The 20,262-nt window shown below is 40.1% G+C and overlaps 1 protein-coding gene across 4 annotated transcripts in view; it reads left to right on the forward strand.

Moving 5' to 3' along the window:
- LOC123745315 (mucin-5AC) overlaps positions 1–16,461 on the forward strand; it is a 26,038-nt gene extending 9,577 nt beyond the window's left edge. For 2 of the 4 annotated variants that reach the window (XM_045725737.2, XM_069300743.1), the window contains exons 2-3: positions 1,218–1,343; positions 12,235–16,461. In XM_045725737.2, the coding sequence (XP_045581693.1) occupies positions 1,218–1,343; positions 12,235–13,833 (1,725 nt within the window). In that variant the 3' untranslated portion in view covers positions 13,834–16,461. The remainder of the gene's footprint in view (positions 1–1,217; positions 1,344–12,234) is intronic. The other 2 variants (XM_045725738.2, XM_069300744.1) reach the window with 1 other exon arrangement.
- Positions 16,462–20,262: the final 3,801 nt, after the last annotated feature.

The raw sequence follows: 20,262 nt of genomic DNA on the forward strand, positions 1-20,262 counted from the left end.
ATGAGAATGAGAGAGGGGGGGGAGAATGAGAGAGAGAGAGAGAGAGAGGGGGAGGGAGAGAATGAGAGAGAGAGAGAGAGGGAGGGGGGGAGAGAATGAGAGAGAGAGAGAGAGGGAGGGGGGGAGAGAATGAGAGAGAGAGAGAGAGGGAGGGGGGGGAGAGAATGAGAGAGAGGGGGGGGAGAGAATGAGAGAGAGAGGGGGGGGGAGAATGAGAGAGAGAGGGGGGGGGAGAATGAGAGAGAGAGAGGGGGGGGAGAATGAGAGAGAGGGGGGGGGAGAGAATGAGAGAGAGAGAGGGGGGGAGAGAATGAGAGAGAGAGAGGGGGGGAGAGAATGAGAGAGAGAGGGGGGGAGAGAATGAGAGAGAGAGGGGGAGAGAATGAGAGAGAGAGAGGGGGAGAGAATGAGAGAGAGAGGGGGAGAGAATGAGAGAGAGAGGGGGGGGAGAATGAGAATGAGAGAGGGGGGGGAGAATGAGAATGAGAGAGGGGGGGAGAATGAGAGAGAGAGAGAGAGGGGGAGGGAGAGAATGAGAGAGAGAGAGGGAGGGAGGGGGGGAGAGAATGAGAGAGAGAGAGAGAGGGAGGGGGGGAGAGAATGAGAGAGAGAGAGAGAGGGAGGGGGGGGAGAGAATGAGAGAGAGGGGGGGGAGAATGAGAGAGAGAGGAAGGAGGAGAGAGAATGAGAGAGAGAGGAAGGAGGAGAGAGAGGGGGGAGAGAAAGAGATAGAGAGAGAGAGAGAGAGAGAGAGAGAGAGAGAGAGAGAGAGAGAGAGAGAGAGAGAGAGAGAGAGAGAGAGAGAGAGAGAGAGAGAGAGAGAGAGAGAGAGAGAGAGGGAGGGGGGGGGGAGAATGAGAGAGAGGGAGGGGGGGAGAGAGAGCAAGAGCAAGCGAGCCTTTTTGAGAGGGTCGGAGCATTTATGCATTTAGGGTAAGTTAGTATTTTTTTTAATTGCAGTTAGTTGGAATAACAAGCAGGTACTTAAGAATATCTTCTTTGAGAAAATCGGTTATTACTGTGAGGAGGATTTGAATCTGCTCTGGGAACTCCGAAGAATCCTCTTCATGTCTCCTGATTTTCTCATTGATTCATCATCTTTGTTCAATGTCTTCTTTACTGAAAATGTTATGATAATGCAGATTATTATATAGCTGAAATCCAAGGTATGGTTATTGCATGCTGGTGAAGAAACTAATGACTGAAAATACTTGCAGGTCACAGATATGGCAGCCTGCCTGGACCTCATCAGCAAGCTGGAGAGGACACCTATTACAAAGGAGGTCCTGGAGGTGAGGATTTTATTAAGCTGCTTTTTTCTTGAGCAAATATTTTATTCATGGGTAAGTGGAAATTATATCATGTATTGAAGGTGATGCTCAACAGGTGAAGTATTATTGTTACCGACTACAGTTAATTTTTGTTAAATTGTATTGTTAGTGTATTTCTCATGCAAGTAATTTACATATAAAGCATCTAGTTACTCTGTTATATAAATGTTTCTCAATTATTTAATATTTTGATGATAAAGCTTCATTACTGTCACTGTTAACAAAGTAAATAATTGTTAATTGTCATATAGAGTAATTTTATTTTAAATTCTTATAAATTATGGCATTACAGTGCATAAAATGAAATACTGTAAGTTAATTTCAGAATTTTTTAATCATCCATTATAGTGGTATGTAATGGGAAAATGGGAAAAATTGTTGTCATTATGTTGCAGTGTCTTGAGAATGCGTTTACATATTTGCTTGAAACATTTGACACGTGAATATCACAATAATATACAAGCAGGATATCTTTTGTTATTGGGTTATGTATCCCCACTAGTAGCAGATTAATTATAGAACCATATTAACAAAAAGGAGGTGCAGGCATACCTTGAGTGACTTTTGGAAATTAACTAACAAAAGCTGCATCAAAATACTGTATTTAAACACTTGCTCTAATGCCTATGGATGCTTAGGGTACTGTTGTTTGCAACATCACAACCACCGGTGGGGGCATTTAGAACTATTATAATGCCTACAGATGGATGGGTTTAATTACTTGAACAGCGTACTGAATTTTCAGTTCTCGTGTCCTGAGGCCAGAAAATATGCCCAGTACTGTAGTGTCATTTAGAAACAGTATCCTGGAAAGTTTCATGATTTTGTTATGAATCTCAAGAATAGTTAACCTGCCTATTTACATTTGGGATGAGAGCTATGCTCGTAGTGTCGCATCTTCCCAGTATTCTTTGTAGTGTATGTAATGCTTTGAAACTATCGCCAATTTTGGCCTCCACAACTTTCTCACTTAACTTGTTCCAACCATCTACCACTGTTTGCAAAAGAAAACAATATTTATTTGGCACCTTTGTTTCCCGAGCTTGAATCTGTGTCCTCTTGTTCTTGAAGTTGCTGGTTTCAAGAATTCCTCTGTTAATTTGTAGATTACTGTTATTATTTTGTAAGTGGAGATCATATCATCTCTTTTTCTTTTATCTTCTAGGTTTGGCATATTTGAAGCCTCAAGTCTTCTTGTAATTAATTTTTTTTCAGTTCTGGAATCCCTTTTATAGTATGCCTTTGCACCTATTCCAGTTTATTTATGTGCTTCTTGAGATATGGGCACCATACAACTGCTGCATGTTCAAATTTTGGTCTCAGAAAAGTCATGAATAGTTTCTTCAGTATTTCACCATCCAATTAATAAATAACGAGTCTGAAGTTAGAAAGTGACGCTCTTCACACAATGTTCTGTGTGTTCATCTGGTGACAGTTTGCTATCCAAAACCATGCCTAGATCTCTTTCTTTGTTAGTTATTTAATTCCTTTCCACATAATTTGTGTGTGGTCTATTTTCTCAGATTTCACATTCCATAACATGGCATTATTCATATTGAATTCCACTTGCCACATCCAAGCACTTACTTTAGCTAGATCAATTTGAAGGGCATGACCATCGTCTGTCTCCTATATTCCCCAATATGTTAGCATCATCCACAAACATGTTCATATTATTCTCTATTTCTTCTGGTAGATTGTTTATGTAGATGTTGAACATTACTGGTGCAAGAAGTGAACCCTACGGGACTCCACTAGTGACTCATCCAGTCAGAACCATTGCCTCCAATTACTGCCCTCATCTTTGCCAGTTAGAAAATTTTTCATCCATGTCAGAAGTTTCCCTGTCTCCCATCCAGCGTGTTCCAGTTTCCAAAACAACTGCTTGTGTGGGACTGTTAAAAACCTCTTTTTGGTCCAGATAGTCAAACCAGTCATATCTTTCCTATAGAATCTATTGGTCTTTCATAAAAACTAAGTAGAGTTGTAAGTACACTTATAACAATGTGCATAAAGTGTAATGTACGTAATTACACACAGGCATACAATTTTATTAATAATGATTAATAATAATAATAATAATCTACTGTGTCAGGGGATAGGCAGTCAGTGTATATATGTATATTAGGCTTAAATCAAGGTCACTCCAGGGTTGAATTACTGACCTTCCACCTCTGATTATTTTGCGTATTTGATGGTGCTACATAGCCTTCCCGGTTTGGTGCCTTCTTTTGATAATTACTTACTTACTGACCTTCCTCAGGATGCAACCCCACAAAAGTTATACAATTAGCAGTTTTACTACTCGTCTAGTTGTACTTGCCTAGTTGTATCTGGTCATTAGATATAGCCCACAAAACCTGACTTACTGGATCATGGTACAACTTAGCACACTAAAGGTGTGAATTTACAGTGTCTAGTGATAGACTCCCTGATGCCAGTTTCCTGTCGTGCTAGATTCAACTCTGTATGTTAATTTATTAATACCTGTAAAAATCATTTGTTACAACTTGAATCACACTTACGGCAGAAACTGCTGCAGTTCCTGGGAACCACACAAACCACACCACATCCTATCATCCTCAGACTGACATGATCGTTGAATCGTTTCACCATCAACGCTGGTGGCACAGCCAGACCCATCCACTTGGATTGACGACCTTCTTTTGGTCCTTGGTATCCGTTCGGCAAGTAAACTAGATGGCAAGTTCTCAGCCCCTGACCTTGTATTTGGTCCAACCTACACATTTCTGGCAAACAGGTCTTCCTGACACCATACCTTCACGGAAGGGGTGGTATACGAGAGTGGTTTTCTCAATCGTGTCAATCGTGTAAAGGTAACACATTTTGATGCCATTCCAGCCCTGTCTGTCTCTGCTGCTGCTCCCCACGTTCTTTTACCCATAGCATCACATTCCAACTTGGCCTCCACCACCAAGGGAAAGCCCTCCTGCAGAATTACCTGCTGTTCATTTTACCCCCACCTAAAAGTTGTCTCCAGATTTGAGCCCTTTGACACATGATGATGACAGGGATAGGTGGTGTTGACATGGAGGCTTTCACAGCATACCCAGGACACACAGTACCATCCTGCCTAATTCCTGGTCTATGCTACCTCATCTGATTGAGAGGAAGGGGGAAGTATTGTACTGCACTGTAGTGTTATTTGTGGTCCTGCAATATAATTAGATTAAAGGAGGCCGACCAGAAAGTCTTGAAAATATGCCAGTCTAGTTTTTCTGACAATACTGAGTAAATCACCTTTCCTGTTTGGGCTTGTACACACTTATCAATAAATTTCGTGTAGCTCTTTACATGTTTGTTTAGCCCTTGTTCAGTAGTGTGTGCAAGGAACCAAAGTTGTTACAGCTACCCAAAATTCCCCCTTTTACAGCTGCTGCTTTTAATATTTTCACATAATCAACCCATCCCCCAATGTTGCTTTTTATCATTAATAATGTAAAGCAAACAATACATAGTTTTGTAATGCCTGCAGTTATAAATAACACGAAATTTGCATTATGTAACAGTGTGGGTGGTGGTGGGTGTGGGTTGTATTGCATTGTCTGCTGGCAAACTTCCTCACTTGGCACCATCATTAACCATCCCTCTCAACTGTTCTGCTTCTCTTTCCTAGTGACATCAACTCTTCCACATTATTTTACCAAATAAATTAAATAAAAAAATGTTCTAAATAGAGAAATAGCATAATACCAATATTTTGACTAGTATCTTCTTGTGATAAATACTGATACTTGGATACTGTCAAAAGATCCATACTCCGTACCAGATCTTAATATTTTTTTAGATATTAGAACTACACACTTGTGAAAAAATATAAATACAATTATAGCAAGGCCTATGCAGATAACAATAAAATTACAAAAAAATATCCAAAAAGTGCTTAAATAATTTTTCATAACATGGCTTTTCTGTACCCCAGATACCTCTAGTGGACAGACTCATCCTTACATCTGGTGAAATGTTGTACAGTGTACAGTTTGACATGGTCTAACATCTAGTGAAGCAATATTTTTCCATGAATTGTTCCTACCTTGCCTTCTTGGGGGATCCCACTAGTGAAATTTGGCTAGTCCCTGAGCTGCTCATTGAATGCTTATACCCCTCATTCTGTTCTGAAATACTTTTATCCTTGCAAATTTGTCCTGCTATTCATGCACTACTGCTCTGTTACAAAGGATCAGTCTGCCTATGCTGTTGCATACCTAGTTTTTCTTGATTGAACCCATATGTAATGCCTTTCCTCCCCCCCTCCCCCTTCCCGAGACTTGCATTTTCATGGCATACCTATATGCAATTTTGTATGTTATCCACTAGCTGCTGCTTATCCCATTCTGTGGTGTTTAAATCCAATGCTGGCTGTCTCTCATTCTCATTTTTAACAGATTTAACGTAGCTAGGTACCCAGCAAAATTCAGTTATGTTGGTGTTACCTCGAATGAGCTTGTGGGCACCACTGCTAAAAAAAAAAAAAAAGCCAGTCATGCCTGTCCCATCTCCCATAAAGGAATTCCTAATTCAGATTTCTATCGAGTCATTCATACCTCATACCATAGGCACAATTGTAAAACGTATGAGTATCGAAGGTCCATGACTGTTCAACTTCCTGCAAGCAAATATTTGAAATATTGTTGGAATAACAATCATAAGCACTAAACAAAGAAATTGATAAGCTGCTCCTGGAGTTACCTAGGTGCTGTGATAGCTGAAAGAACAGATAGCATTATAGGCCAAGCAAGCAGCAAGAATGCCCGATTCTAGGCCAGACTTGGTGAATAGAAAAAAGACTTAAATCTTACCACATGTAAGTCATAGGTATACTGTACAGTGTGGAATAATTATTTGGTATTGTACCTCACAAAAATATAGCAGTGTACCTGTCCAGGTAGGAAGGAAACTTCGGTCTTAAAAACGTGATTGGTTTTATAAAATACAGTATAATACAGTATATCAAATAATCACTTTAAATAACACAAATTTAGATTAAATAAAAGAATGCATAGTTATTTCACATTAGGTTAGAATGATGGGAAAGGGGGGGAGAGGTGGCAGTTATCTTATAACTTCAAAAATATCAAAATTAAAACTGGGGCTTGGCCTCGAATCATTTCTTATCCTGGATGTTCTGATGCATTAACAATAAAACATAAATGAAAGCAACACCTCACAACCATACCATAACACATCCAACACTGCTCCTGAAGTAGTCACTTTTACTATGACAACCAGGTGTTTCCACTACAATTTTATCTTTGTTTTGAATTCGATTTTGGATTAGTTCCATGGTGTCCACAAAATGCAGAGTAAATCCAAGGGAATAGCAGCACAGACAAATCATCCACAGCATTGAATTGGGTATTTCTGTCCAATTCCACTTAATCTTTTTATGCATAATTGAATAATAAGTTCACTCACTGTTCACAGGATGTTATGTCAATTACAAATGTTCAAATTTCCATCCACAAGGCAGGGCAAGAAGTTTCCAATGTGTAGTAAGGTGGAGTTAAGCGAACAACAGGCCACAGATTGGTTTTGTTTGGCTAAAGATTATCAACCTCATGGGTTATTAAAGCCACCACTAGCTTATTTGTTTTGTTTTAATTGTTTGCAGGGTTGCAACCTGCGTGGGCCTTTAGCCTGTGGCTGGCACGCGATGTGTGCTAGCTCCCAGTGAGGCCGGGCCGTCTCTGTGGTGGGTATGTGTTGATCAGTGTGATTGTATCAGTGGTGAAGGCTTAACTGCCCAATCTCGTGGGCTGTTTTCCTTGGAACACGATTTGCCAGCCATTTTACATCCAGGTTCTCAAAGTTGTTGATGGTTACTCCTGGGTGAACGGTTTAAGGAATGGTGTTGAGTCGTACCAGCCTGCCTAGGGTTTGAACCTAGGTGGTCGTGCATGAAAGGTGCGAGGCAAACAGACTAGCGCTTTAACATCTATACTACAGTGTGCTTACTGACTAACCACAAATATATTTTAGTTTGAACAGAGTTCAAGACTAAATTAAACTCTTGGTGTACATATTCTTAGACATACAGTACACTAGTGTGTTTCATGACCAACCACCATTTCAAATGGTATAAGTATGTATGTGCCAGTGGCATTGCCAGTTACATAAATTAACATAAATTTTATTCACTTGTTCTGATTTAATGTAATAATGTTAAATTGGTTTGGATTAGCGAACAACTCTCATAACAGGTGCAAAACTCCATAAATTTGTACTAGAATTAGCCTAGACAGAGGTGCCACATGGGAGGAATAGATGTCGGGTGGAAAATGGCCAGATATCTATGGCTGGCCTACCTATGCTGCAAACTTTTTTAGACTGCATGGGGTTCTGAATACACATTTCCTAAATAAATTTATCATAGCTCCTTTGCGAGCTAAATTTAGCTTGCACTACCATATGAGATCATACAATTATTAGGACCAAAGAAAGTATTATTAAGCCAAAAGCATTAACTTTTTATTGCAGGGACCCAAAGGAACCAAATCTGTTCCTCATTCATGAAACTGATGAGACTGTAACAGGTTAGCTAAATTAGTTATGAGAAGGCACCAAGTCGATATGACCATATAGCACACTCGGAGGATGAGCTAGGATAGGATGGAGGGATGGAATGGTGCCCATCCACTTGAACATTCAGAAATTGAACACCAATTTATGAAGCAGGGCAATCGCTGTACCAACCAGTCCAATTGACTGTGGTATAGTTACACTACAGGATAAGATATTGTAACTTCAGTTTCAATAGCACACACATCAACATTTAATTAAGTGGTGCTAAACATGATTTTATGATAATCAGATATTGTAGACTTGTTTTGGTGGAAAAGCATCCTGCTCCTAGATCTAGGGTGCCAACAATCTTTCATTTAATAATCAACCACACTAGAAGCTGAGAGAGAGAGGGGGGGGAGAGAGAGGGGTAGGGAAGGGGTTAATGCTGGAGCCTTTTTACAGCAAAGGGCCTTTATTGCATCTGGATGCAGTCGGCCACGTGCTGTATGAATGCCTGTTATTCGATTGGGGTTTGTTTGGTTAACTGGTGGGATAGGCAGTCTGAATAAAAATGTGCAATAAAGATGAAACAAGTTTGCCCAGTGACTGTACACAGCACCACTTGAGCAGTGTTCATACACTAATGGATGGCTCAAGAGCTTTAAACTCTGCCATGGCATTAGGTACATTAGAGTACATGGTAAAAGGCAGTCTGCTGAGGTTACCTCATCACCATTGATCTCCACTACAGTCAACCTAATACTATCATCGTCCACGACCACCCTTTTTATCTAAATAACTTGAAGGTTATACGCAGACGAGGAGTCACAATAATGTGACTGAAATATGTTGACCAAACCACACACTAGAAAGTGAAGGGTCGACGACGTTTCGGTCTGTCCTGTTCCATTCTCAAGTCAATTGTGAATGTCGATCTCACAGTCGACTTGAGAATGGTCCAGGACGGACCGAAATGTCGTCGTCACTTCACTTTCTAGTGTGTGGTTTGGTCAACACATTGAAGATTATAGTCGATGGAACATGGTTAACAAGCAGATCAGAACATATATTGGCGAGTACAAACAAAACACTTGAATTTCTGCATCAAAATTGACAATTTTTTCCTTCTAGCTTTACAGGATGACTAACTAGTTATCCGAACACACGTTATCCATTCAGTCTCAGTCCCGAGGGGTTCAGATAGAATGTGGTTGTTTATTTTTTTTTTTAAATAAGATAAAAATTTGGGTATGATGTTTTTGCTCAACCAGAATTTTATTGTTGCGTGTATTTTTCATTGCATTGGATCGCAATAACAATAGGACTGAAACAAGTCCTTCAGCATCTTAGCATCTTAATGAACCTGGTATTTACAGGCATATTTTGTTTAGCTCTGTTCTGTACACCACTGAATCCTCAGTGTTGTTTACTGGAATTTTATGAATTCTTAAAAAATAAAAATCTATTACAGAAATATTCAGATTTTTTCTTTATTCTTTATCTATTCTCTCCACCTTGACCATACAACTAAAGAACACTGACACTCTTGACCTGTGAGAGCATGTCAATCTGCCCACTCAGACAATGAGCACTTTTCTTATTTTGAATTAAGCTTGCAACATGTCATTTATATCCTTTGCAGGAACTTCTACCTGTAATTCATATGAAGATGCCATCTTTACTGGTACCTTAAAGTCTCTCTATGATTTAAATACTTCCCCTTTTCTACAAAGGTGTAAAGGCATACTACAAAATGACTTCTGGAACTGAAAAACGAGTTATGAAGAAAGGCTAGATGGTTTAACTATACAAAATGAAAAGATGGAAGAAAAAAAGGCAAATGATCACTACTTGGAAAATAATAATGAGAATTGACCAAATTGATGAGGAAATTCCTGAAGCTGGCAATCTCAAGAACAAGAGGATACAGATTCAAGCTAAGAAAACAAAGGTGCCAAGAAAAATATTGGATAGTTCTCTTTTTTGCAAACAGTGGTAGATGGTTGGAACAAGTTTAGCAAGAAAGTGGTAGAGGCCAAGGTCGTCGGTAGGTTCGAAGCATTAGATGACAGTGCTGGGAAGATAGGACACCTCAAGCATAGCTCTTATCCTGTAACTATATAGTACTTAGATAAATACACATTTTGTGCTACATAGTCTTCCTGGCTAGTTGTGTTCTTTTGATAATTACCCTTCCCCCCCTCTGCCCCACTCATGTGTGTTATTACCTAAGTGTAGTTACAAGATGAGAGCTACGCTCATGGTGTCCCATCTACCCAGCACTGTCATATAACACTTTGAAGCTACTGACGATTTTGGCCTCCACCATCTTCTCAATTAACTTGTTCCAACTGTCTACCACTCTGTCTGCAAAAGTGAATTTTCTCATATTTGTCCTGCATCTTTGTTTAGTTAGTTTAAATCTGACCTCTTGTTCTTGAAGTTCCAGGTCTCGGGAAATCTTTCCTACCGGTTTTATCAATTCCAATTACAGTACTATTTGTGTGTGTGTGAGAGAGAGAGAGAGAGAAAATACATGATCTATCAGAAGGCATTCAGAACTATTTGAACATGTTTACTAATGTTGCTAAGGTACTGGATAGAATGAGGCTTAGACAATTGTCATGCCCTTAAAGATGCCCTGTATGGAGCAACAGGTAGCAAATGGAATTCGGGGTGTATAAATGCCATGTTATGGAATGTGGAATAGGAGAAATAGGTTGCATACAATCTACAAATTATCTGGAAAGGCATTAGTTTTACGAAAAAGATCTTGGGGTTCTGAATACAGTAGTAGACTGTCACCAGAGGACCACATAAAGGACAGTGTATGATGAGCATATGCTATGCTTTCCAATTTCAGAATCGCCGTTTAAATACATGGATTGTAGTATTAAAGAAGCTTTTCGTGACTTTTATGAGACCAAAATTGGAAGATGCAACTGTTGTATGGTGCCCATATCTCGACAATCGCATAAACAAACTGGAAAACAAGTGCTAAGAGGAGAAGCTAAAGGCATTAAATATGCCAAAACCAGAATACTGTATACAAGAAATAGAGGCGATATGATCACTAAATACAAAATAGCAAAAGGAATCGACAAAATTAACTGGAATTCTTGAAACCTGCAACTCCTAGAAAAAGAAGTTGTAGATTCCAGCTAAGGGAACAAAAATGGCAAAAAAATATTAGGTCATCTTTTGCAAACAGTGTGTTAGATGGTTGGAAGGAGTTAAGTGAGGTGGTGGTGGATGCCAAGAGTTTCAAATGTTCATATAACTAGTGTACTGGAAAGAAAAAGACTCCACAAATATAGCTCTCATTCTGTAACTCCACTTAGGTTATTACACTACAGGTATACACAATATAGGCTTAAAATATACAGGCATAAACAGTATGGGCTTAGACAATGCGGGCTTTGACAATAAGATACTAGATATTATTACACCTAGGGTATTACACAATACAAGTATACATAATATGAGCTTACAATATACGGGCATAAACAGTATGGGCTTAGACAATACTGGTGTGCACACAGCACAGGCACAACCAAGACACAAACTACATGCAAGACACACACCACACACAAGACAGTGGCATATGCAAGGCTGGCAAACATAACTGCCTTCAGAAACTTGTGTAAGGAATCATTCGGAACTTTGTATACCTCATATGTCAGACCAATACTGGAATATGCGACTCCAACCCTGAAGTCCACAGCTAGTCAAACACAAAATGAAGTTAGAAAAGGTTCGGAGGTATGCCACCAGGCTAGTCCCCGAACTGAGAGGAATGAGCTACTGTATGAGGAAAGATTACTGGAACTGAACCTCACGACACTGGAAGACACAAGAGCTAGGGAAGACATGATCACTACCTACAAAATTCTCAGAGGAATTGACAGGGTAGATAAAGATACTGTTTAACATGGGTGGTATGCGAACACCGGGACAGAGGTGGAAATAGAGTACCCAAATGAGCCACAGGGACATTAGAAAGAACTTTTTCAGTGTCAGAGTAATTAACAGATAGAATGCTTTAGGCAGTGATGTGGTGGAGGCAGACTATGCAGTTTCAAATGTAGATATGATAGAACCCAGTAGGCTCAGGAATCTGTACAACAGTTGATTGATAGTCGAGAGACGGGACCAAAGAGCCAGAGCTCGTCCCCTGCAAGCACAACTAGGCAAGTACATGCAAGAGACACACCACACGCAAGACACATTCCCTCTGTATTCATTGCCCGTTAGTATTATCGGAATCAGAAAGCGAGTGTAGCAGTGGCATTCATCTTAGCATACATCTTCAAAAAACATCTCAAAACTTTTATTAATTTTGTTATATCTGTTCTGATTCAATGTTTTATATTTGCAGTCCACCCGACTAGGACGTCATATCAACAATATTCGTCGAAAGACAAACCATCAAGAGCTTTATCGGCGTTCCAAGGATCTAGTGCGCAAGTGGCGTAAAGAAGTGCTGGCAGATGGAGTAAATGGGGCAGCTGGGCCAGGACCTGGACCTGGCGGGACGGGGTCTGGTGGGTTGGGTGCAAAAGGGGCAGGTAATGGGCATCCTCCAACCTCACCATCTTCCTTACCGTCCAGTGGCAACACAAGTCCAGGAATGTCTGCCCCCACCACTCCCTCCACCTTGGTCCAAAGGACTCGCACAGCTTCCCCTACCCTAACCACTGCCCACTCATCCCGCCCACTTAAGCCCACATCTCCTGCCTTACCTCGGGGACGTGTATTGAGTCCAGGGATGTGCCCTGCTCTGGTGGCTGTTTCACCAACTATAACACCCCCTTTAGCAACACATGCTCGCCCACGGTCCCGCCCTCATTCTCCTTCAGTCAATCTCAATATGCGGCAGCCACCCAGAGCAGATGCTTCTTCCTATGCTCCAGGAACTGAAAATGTAGCAAAAACTAATACAGCTAACAAAAGATTAAGAAAAGATGAGGAAGACTCTAGTAGTGATATTCCTGTTGCCAAGCGACCTAGAAATAATGTGACGAATGGTTTCGATGATGACAGTAGAGACAGTTTTTCCAGTGTAATTAGCAATGACTGTACTTCTAAAATTACTAGTGGAGGTAGTGATAGTAGTAAAATGAGACGAATAGCTAATTCGAATGCCATTTCAAAGAGAAAACTAAACATTAATGAAATGCCTCTTCCTACAAATACCCCAGACCTCCTTCTCCAGAAAATGGCTGCCCTTCCAATAACCACTAAAGCCTCCAAAGTGAAAACAACTTCTCAAATTGTTGCAGAACTTGCTGAACGAAAAGGTGATAGTAAATTGGCAGAAAGAGCAACAAAATTGGAAGAACAACATGTGCGGGACTTACCTGGTCCTGGAGCAACACTTGGTATGGGTAGAGCGACTGATAATGCAGTAGTCACACGTAATAAAATGGACCATTTGCAGCGCTTCCTCAGTTCACAACCAGGCCCTGCATTCGATGACTTTGTTGGTGTTGGTGATGAGGATAGAGGCTCAATATCTTCAGAAACAGAAGCCAGAGGATCCACAAGTGCCCCAGTCTCTCCACCACTTGGGCCTACAGATCTCCCTTTACCTATCATGACACCAAGTAACCTTGATCTTCTTGGTGTTATGGCTCATGAAACTGCTGAAGAGATTTTAGCCCGCCTTCCTCCAATTGACGCTTCTAGTATTGTATGGGATGATCCCGAAGAACAAATTTATGTACAGGAACAGAAAGCTGAAAATTATAGTGGCAATGAACAAAGTGAATCTGAGGATGAAATTGAAAAATTAGTGCGAAAATCTGAAAAAATTTCTCCAGAGGCGATAAATACACTTCATACAACTAATCTAGATTGTCAGAATGGTAATTTTGATATGGACGGCAAGTTCAGAGAGTGGCACGAAGTAACTGTCAGAAAAGGCTACCAGGATGATCCATTGATAGTGTTGCCTTATGTGATAACTGACTTTTGAAACACACAGTTTACAATGAAAAGTGGTGGCTAAGAAATGTTAAGAGGCTACCTAGTTATTAAAAAATGTGGTTGTCATTAACTTCATTTTCCCATACCATAGAACCCATTAGTCTGTTCCTTGTTAGTCTGTGTTTTCTGTGTGATATTATTTTTTTATTTTTATTTTTACTTTTTTTTGTGGGAAGGGGTGAAGATTTCCAAAAGTGTTGCTATTTACGTTAAAATATACTTGAAGAGAATGGCATAAGTTGATATTGCTGACCTTGCTTATGTTGCCTCAATTTTAATTTGAAGACGACCTGAAAAAAATACAAGAATTCTTAGGATTAAGTGTATACAGTGCCTAAAAGAACCAAGTGAACCAAGCTTTTAGTGTCCTCTGGAAATATCAGTGACATGCAACCAGTCATATTTTAACAACTGCTATAATTACACATTTATAAACTTGTATGCAAGCTGATTTTCTTCAGGTGACTAATATCATGGTTCAGTAATTTCTATTCATCTATTATGAAGTCATTACAGTTGCCTTCAGTAACTTTTCCATATCCTAACTGAAAATAGTATACCATATATGTTTGATCAAGTCAGTGAAGTGTAAACATTCAGGGCTTAAACCTGAATCTAGCATTGTGTGGAATTGCCAAATCCAAGGTATATGATGTTGGAGTTCCACTTGTGAGGGTAGGATAGTCATGTGTGAACCTAAAGCCTTTGTGGGTCAGTGGAAGCTCGAACATTATCAGTTATCTCTACCACAAAGTTAGTGATCAAAGGTTATCTTTCAATGTCCTGAAGAATTTTATAGTCTGTTGCAAATGTACAAGCCCCTGGCATAATTAAAAGCTGATCCCATTTTACAAACTGTGATATTAATTGCATTGTTATTTTTAATGTTAATCTAATGAACATGCTATGGTATCCTTGAGTTTCACGTGAAACATCTTGGAGCTTGTAATTCAAACATTGTTCATTAGAAGTTAGGTGTTTGGGAAATTTAAGATGGCTTTATTTTTTATTTTTTTTTCATGCTTACAAATGGGGCATTAATACATCAGAGGCAAGAAATATATCACTTAAATTTTTTTTTTTTTTTAATATTTGTGGGTATTAAACTTGGCTTAGGGTTCACTCCTCACCCACAAGTGCTATGGAACTACACCTGAGCATTAAGAGTATTGTGCTTAAATCTTGATAACCAGACCAGCAGTTTGTCCTAATTTCTTGATTTACTCATTTCTGCGGACTATACGGTTGCGAATAGTAAAACACTATTATTCGGACAGGCAGTCGCAGAAAGTCCTTACTTGTCAACCTCTATACAAATTATATATTCTTAGTTTCCAACTCTGGCTGGTTGTTGTATGTCTGTGATGGATGCATATGTCTCGATGGAAAATCTGTTATGCAGAAGTTGAAGAGGTTAACTATGCTCATGTATATTGTCTTTACATGCCAAAGAATCAATTTACATGATCTGTACACAGGAACCTTTGTTTTACAAGAATATTCTTCTCCCGTGAATCAATAGTTGCATTCCTATGTTGTGAATTGAAAAAAATTCTTCTGTTTAATTTCATGTTTCTATGCTTCCTCTATTTGACCAGCTATTGCCTTAGGTCAGTTTCTGGACATTGCAATTCATAGAATGGACTTGAAGTTACAATCTTTCATGGGTTTTGAAAGTGCAAGAGTTTTTTAAAGCTAGGAGACATTGTTTCATATTGGAATTTACATTTTTCTGGTATTTTTTAATGCCAAGTTCACATCTTTGTCTTAAGCATTTTAAAAATTGTGAAGCTTTGTCTATATATACCTTCACACTTTTCCTTGTGAATTTTATGAAGGTAAATATAGTGTAATTTTGTTGAAAGCCAACTGTTTGATACACTACAATTCTTCCCCATCTCTGAATTTTAAGAAATATTCCTAAGTTATACTCCTGTGTGATCTGATACAATGAGTAGATAGCAATGTATATATGAGACATTTAATTAGATGCATAACATGGCCTGTACTATGCAAATGATAAGTAGACCAAACCACTCCTCTCCCTTGCATCTAACAGGTCCATTATCCTTCCTCCAATTTGTGTTCAGTCATTACGGTAAGAAAATCTGAAAATTTGCGCATTTGTTATTGTCATTAAGGATGAATTCTTATAGGTTTTGAAAAAACATTTTCACTGCTTTATTGTTCCTGATAGAATATTAAAGTACTGCCATGGATATATAATTATAGTACAGGAAATTATAAATCAGTTTTAATGCTTTCTTTATTGCCATAATTTTTTTACTGCCATTTGCAAAATATTGTCCCTTATGCCTTTTTGGGAAATGAAAAGTTTATTTCATAAAATAATCTTACAGAAGTTGCTAAACATGATCTTATGTAACCAAAGCTTGGCTACAGATAACTTGTTCATTGTTAATATATACTGCCCCTGTTTTGTTTGGGTATCTTGTAAACCAGTGACTGAAATAAGAATGCAAATGTCCATTACCACTCCATTAAATATTATGATGTTATTTGATGTTTTGTAATTTATAGTTTTGTTGAAAAGAATACTATGGATTCATTCCTATGAGAATACAAGAAAAGTCCAATAAATTGATAATACTGTAAATAGTTTTTTGTACTTAAATATGCAAGTAACTTGCATATGTACACGAATGCTGTGTGCATAATGATTGAGGAAGGGGGGTGCTGTACACAAAATCCTCCTACCTATTTACAACACCTCCCTTGTGAGATGGTGTTGTAAATAAATATCTTTCCGTTACCTTTTTGTTTGAGAGTGATTTAATCAAGGTTTTAATAATCTCTTAAATCAATTCTATTGTAGGGAAAAATAATAGCCATTTCTTGGTGGCCTTAGTTTCTGGCATTTATTTATAAATACAGTAATCTCATTGAATACCTCCTAATTTTTACGTAGAAACTTTGCTCATCCATTATTCACGTAATGTTGTTTGTGATTTTATCTCGTGAACAGTTCATTACAAAACAGGTGACCATTCCATTATGCCAGTGTGATGGTTCTACTTAGAATAGTTTCTATCCTACATGATGCTTTTGTGGTTGAATCTCGCAGTGTTTTCTTGGCTCTGGAGAGCATTTAATCCTATGCTCCCTGTGGTTGTTGAAATCTATTACTGGCCGTTTCGTATCTCTAGCTGTTTTAAGCAAATTGAATTTTGCTGGGTTCCCAGCCATATTGGTATTCCCTCAATTGAGCGTGCGAACACTGCCTCTAAGAAGGCTATCTGCACTTGTCCTATTTCCTGAAATGCATTCCTATTCTGATTTGTACCTGTCATTCATTCTTCGAGCTGTGTCCAGTGGCAGGAGCATTGGTCTTGTGTTACTGGTAACAAACTGCGTGCTCTTAAGGGTAGCTTGTCCCCTTGGCCTTCCTCCTACCACTGTAACTGGTGGTGGGAAAGCAGCTCTGGCAAGATCATGTATTGGTCATGCACATCTCACTCGTGGGCACTTAATGGAACACCACCCTGCTCTTTATTCTCCGAATTGCCTCGTCTTTACAGTCTTGCATCTCGTTGCTGAATGAATCCTAATTTTCAGGACATTCGTGTGTTACTGCAAAAATAAAATTTTTGCATCAATTTTATCCTGAACCATTCCTCGTCCTTTCTCTCTCGGTTGAATCCTTGGTGAATCTAATTCCTATGGTATCATTCACCTTATTTGCTTCTGATCTTGTATTGGCATCCATGATGATATTTAGCACCTTTGAATATCCAGCGACACTGAGGATGCTACATAGTCTACCCAGCTGGTGCCGTCTTTTGATATTTTGTAAAGTTCCTAAGGGCTGTTTAAGGTGTGGCTACAAGATGGGGCCCAACCATATTGGGGTGTGTATAAATGAGCGTGGGGATGCAGCTGCTAGGGAAGCTGTCCGCTCTTGTCTCATCTCCCATAAAGGTATTCCTTATTCCAACTTTTACCCAGTTATTCATTCCTCCATCCTTACCCATTGGCGGGATTGTTGTTCTGTTACTGGTAACAAACTGTGTACTCTTGTAGTGAGTCGAGTAGTGTGTCCTCATGGTGTCCTCCTACCACCGTAACCGGCGTTTGAAACGGCTCTGGCGAGGTTGCGTATTGGACATACACGCTCAACTCACTGTCACTTAATGGAGTGCCGCCCTGCTCCTTATTGTCTAAATTGCATTGTTCCTCTTACGGTCATGCATATCCTTGTTGAATGTCCTGACTTCCAGGACGAGCTTGTGTCTTGTTTTCCAACCATCCCTTGCGGTCTCTTATCCCTCTAGAATTCTTGGTGAATCAGATGCTTTTGATATCATTCACATTATGCATTTCTGTTCTCGTATTGGTATCCTTGGGGATATTTAGCACCCTCTGATTATTCTGCACATTTGATGGTGCTACATAGCCTTTCCGGTTTGGTGCCTTCTATTGATAATTACTTACTTATAGCTTGATGTCTCCAGACTTCTAGTGGATTCAGGCAGATACCAGAGGGGCTGGAGGAAGGTCTTCCCTTCTGGCTTTGTAGCTTTTGCTGTGTTGGGCCTTGACCCTGCTCTGTCCTTTTCTTTCTTTCTCCAATTCTCAACCCCACGCTGCTGTTTCCTTGGCAGTGACATCTTTCTGTACGACCCCAAACTTGTTTGTGACGACGGCACCTTCCCCCTCAATATTCCCTTTCCTCTTGACGTCGCAATCATGATCGGCTTCACTCTGTCCCTTCTTGTGTTTCTTCCTTCAACGACACCCCCTCCCTACCCCATTAAGGGTGGCTCTTTGACTTGGTAAGGGGGTATCTTGTTCACCATCCGCTGGTGGCTTCTGCCTCCTTCGCTTGTCTGCTGTGACAGTGCACTAGTGACTAACTGGCGAGTAGTTAGATTGTAACGCAACATGCACAAGGCTAGTGAAGTAGGCGGTGCATAAATAGCCAGATCGCAGACACTGATAGGTAAGTACTAATTATGTTCATGTGGCTGCCACCTGTGTGTTCGCCGTGCATGGTTGCTCCTTCATCTGGTCGTCAAGCTTACCCAGCGGCAACACTTGGGGGAGAAGGCTAAAATGGAAGGTTCAGTGAGGCCCACTTGAATGAAACTGCTCGTCTGGCTAGTGCGTTGGTTAGACGTTGGGTCAAGTGAGAATTGCAATGTCGGTATCACTATTTGTCCCTGGGCTGCCATTTGGCCGTTTCACTGTTTATCAGTCAGATGTAACTACTGTAGCAAGTATATTATGTCAACAATATACTCGCTCCAAGCTCTCATTAGCTTAAGGAGATAAGTCTATTTAATCCATTAAATATTTTCCCTAATTACAGGTAACATTCTTTCTATCCTATTGGAGGAAGCTGAGGTGTAGTCCAATAATATAAGCAATCAAGAAGCGAGTAAGCTGCGATTTTGGTCCGGGAGACATCTCCCGTCACGCAGGGTGCAGTTGCGCCTCCACAGATCTCCAGTATCATCTTTTGATACTGGTAATGGCTCAAAAGGGCCACCACTTACGGGCTATTCATGCCCGTGCCACCTCTTGGGTGGCTTAATCTTCATCAATCAATCAATCGAGTAAGCTGCAAGGGCCAATACACCATTTGGTCCGGGAGACATCTCCCGTCACGCAGGGTGCAGTTGCGCCTCCACAGATCTCCGGTATCATCTATTGATACTGGTGATGGCTCAAAAGGGCCACCACTTACAAGCTATTCATGCCCGTGCCACCTCTTGGGTGGCTTAATCTTCATCAATCGAGTAAGCTGCAGGGGAGACATCTATCGTCACGCAGGGTGCAGTCGCACCTCCACAGATCTCCAGTATCATCTATTGATATTGGTGATGGCTCAAAAAGGCCACCACTTACGAGCTATTCATGCCTGTGCCACCTTTTCAGTGGCTTCATCTTCATCTTAATACATTCACAAGGGAGACATCTCCCGTCACGCAGGGTGCAGTCGCACCTCCACAGATCTCCAGTATCAGCTCTTGATACTGGTAATGGCTTAAAAGGGCCACCACTTACGGGCTATTTATGACCATGCCACTACCTTGTGGATCCTCACTGAACACTGATATTTTCTTCCCCTACCACCCCTATTCTTTTAGTGTGTGTGTATATACATCTAACTTTATTTTAAAATTTCATTACACAAAAAGGGTTACAACATTGGTTACATGCAAGGTACAAGACTACTTGTCACAAGTTGTACAGCTCCTCCAGCTCCTCAGATGGCGGGCAGGAACCATGGATGTAGTGAGCATTTCCTCTCTGGATCGCCACACTAAGGCGCTGAAAGAGAAAACTTGAACAAGCTGCAGAGATGGTGGTCTGTAACTCCACCTGAGAACTCCAGAGAAATAGCTACTGGAGTTCAACACGAGCAAGTGTAAAGTAATGGAAACTTGACTAACCA

Source organism: Procambarus clarkii, chromosome 44, assembly GCF_040958095.1.
Source record: "Procambarus clarkii isolate CNS0578487 chromosome 44, FALCON_Pclarkii_2.0, whole genome shotgun sequence".
NCBI classification, from domain to species: Eukaryota; Metazoa; Arthropoda; class Malacostraca; order Decapoda; family Cambaridae; genus Procambarus; species Procambarus clarkii.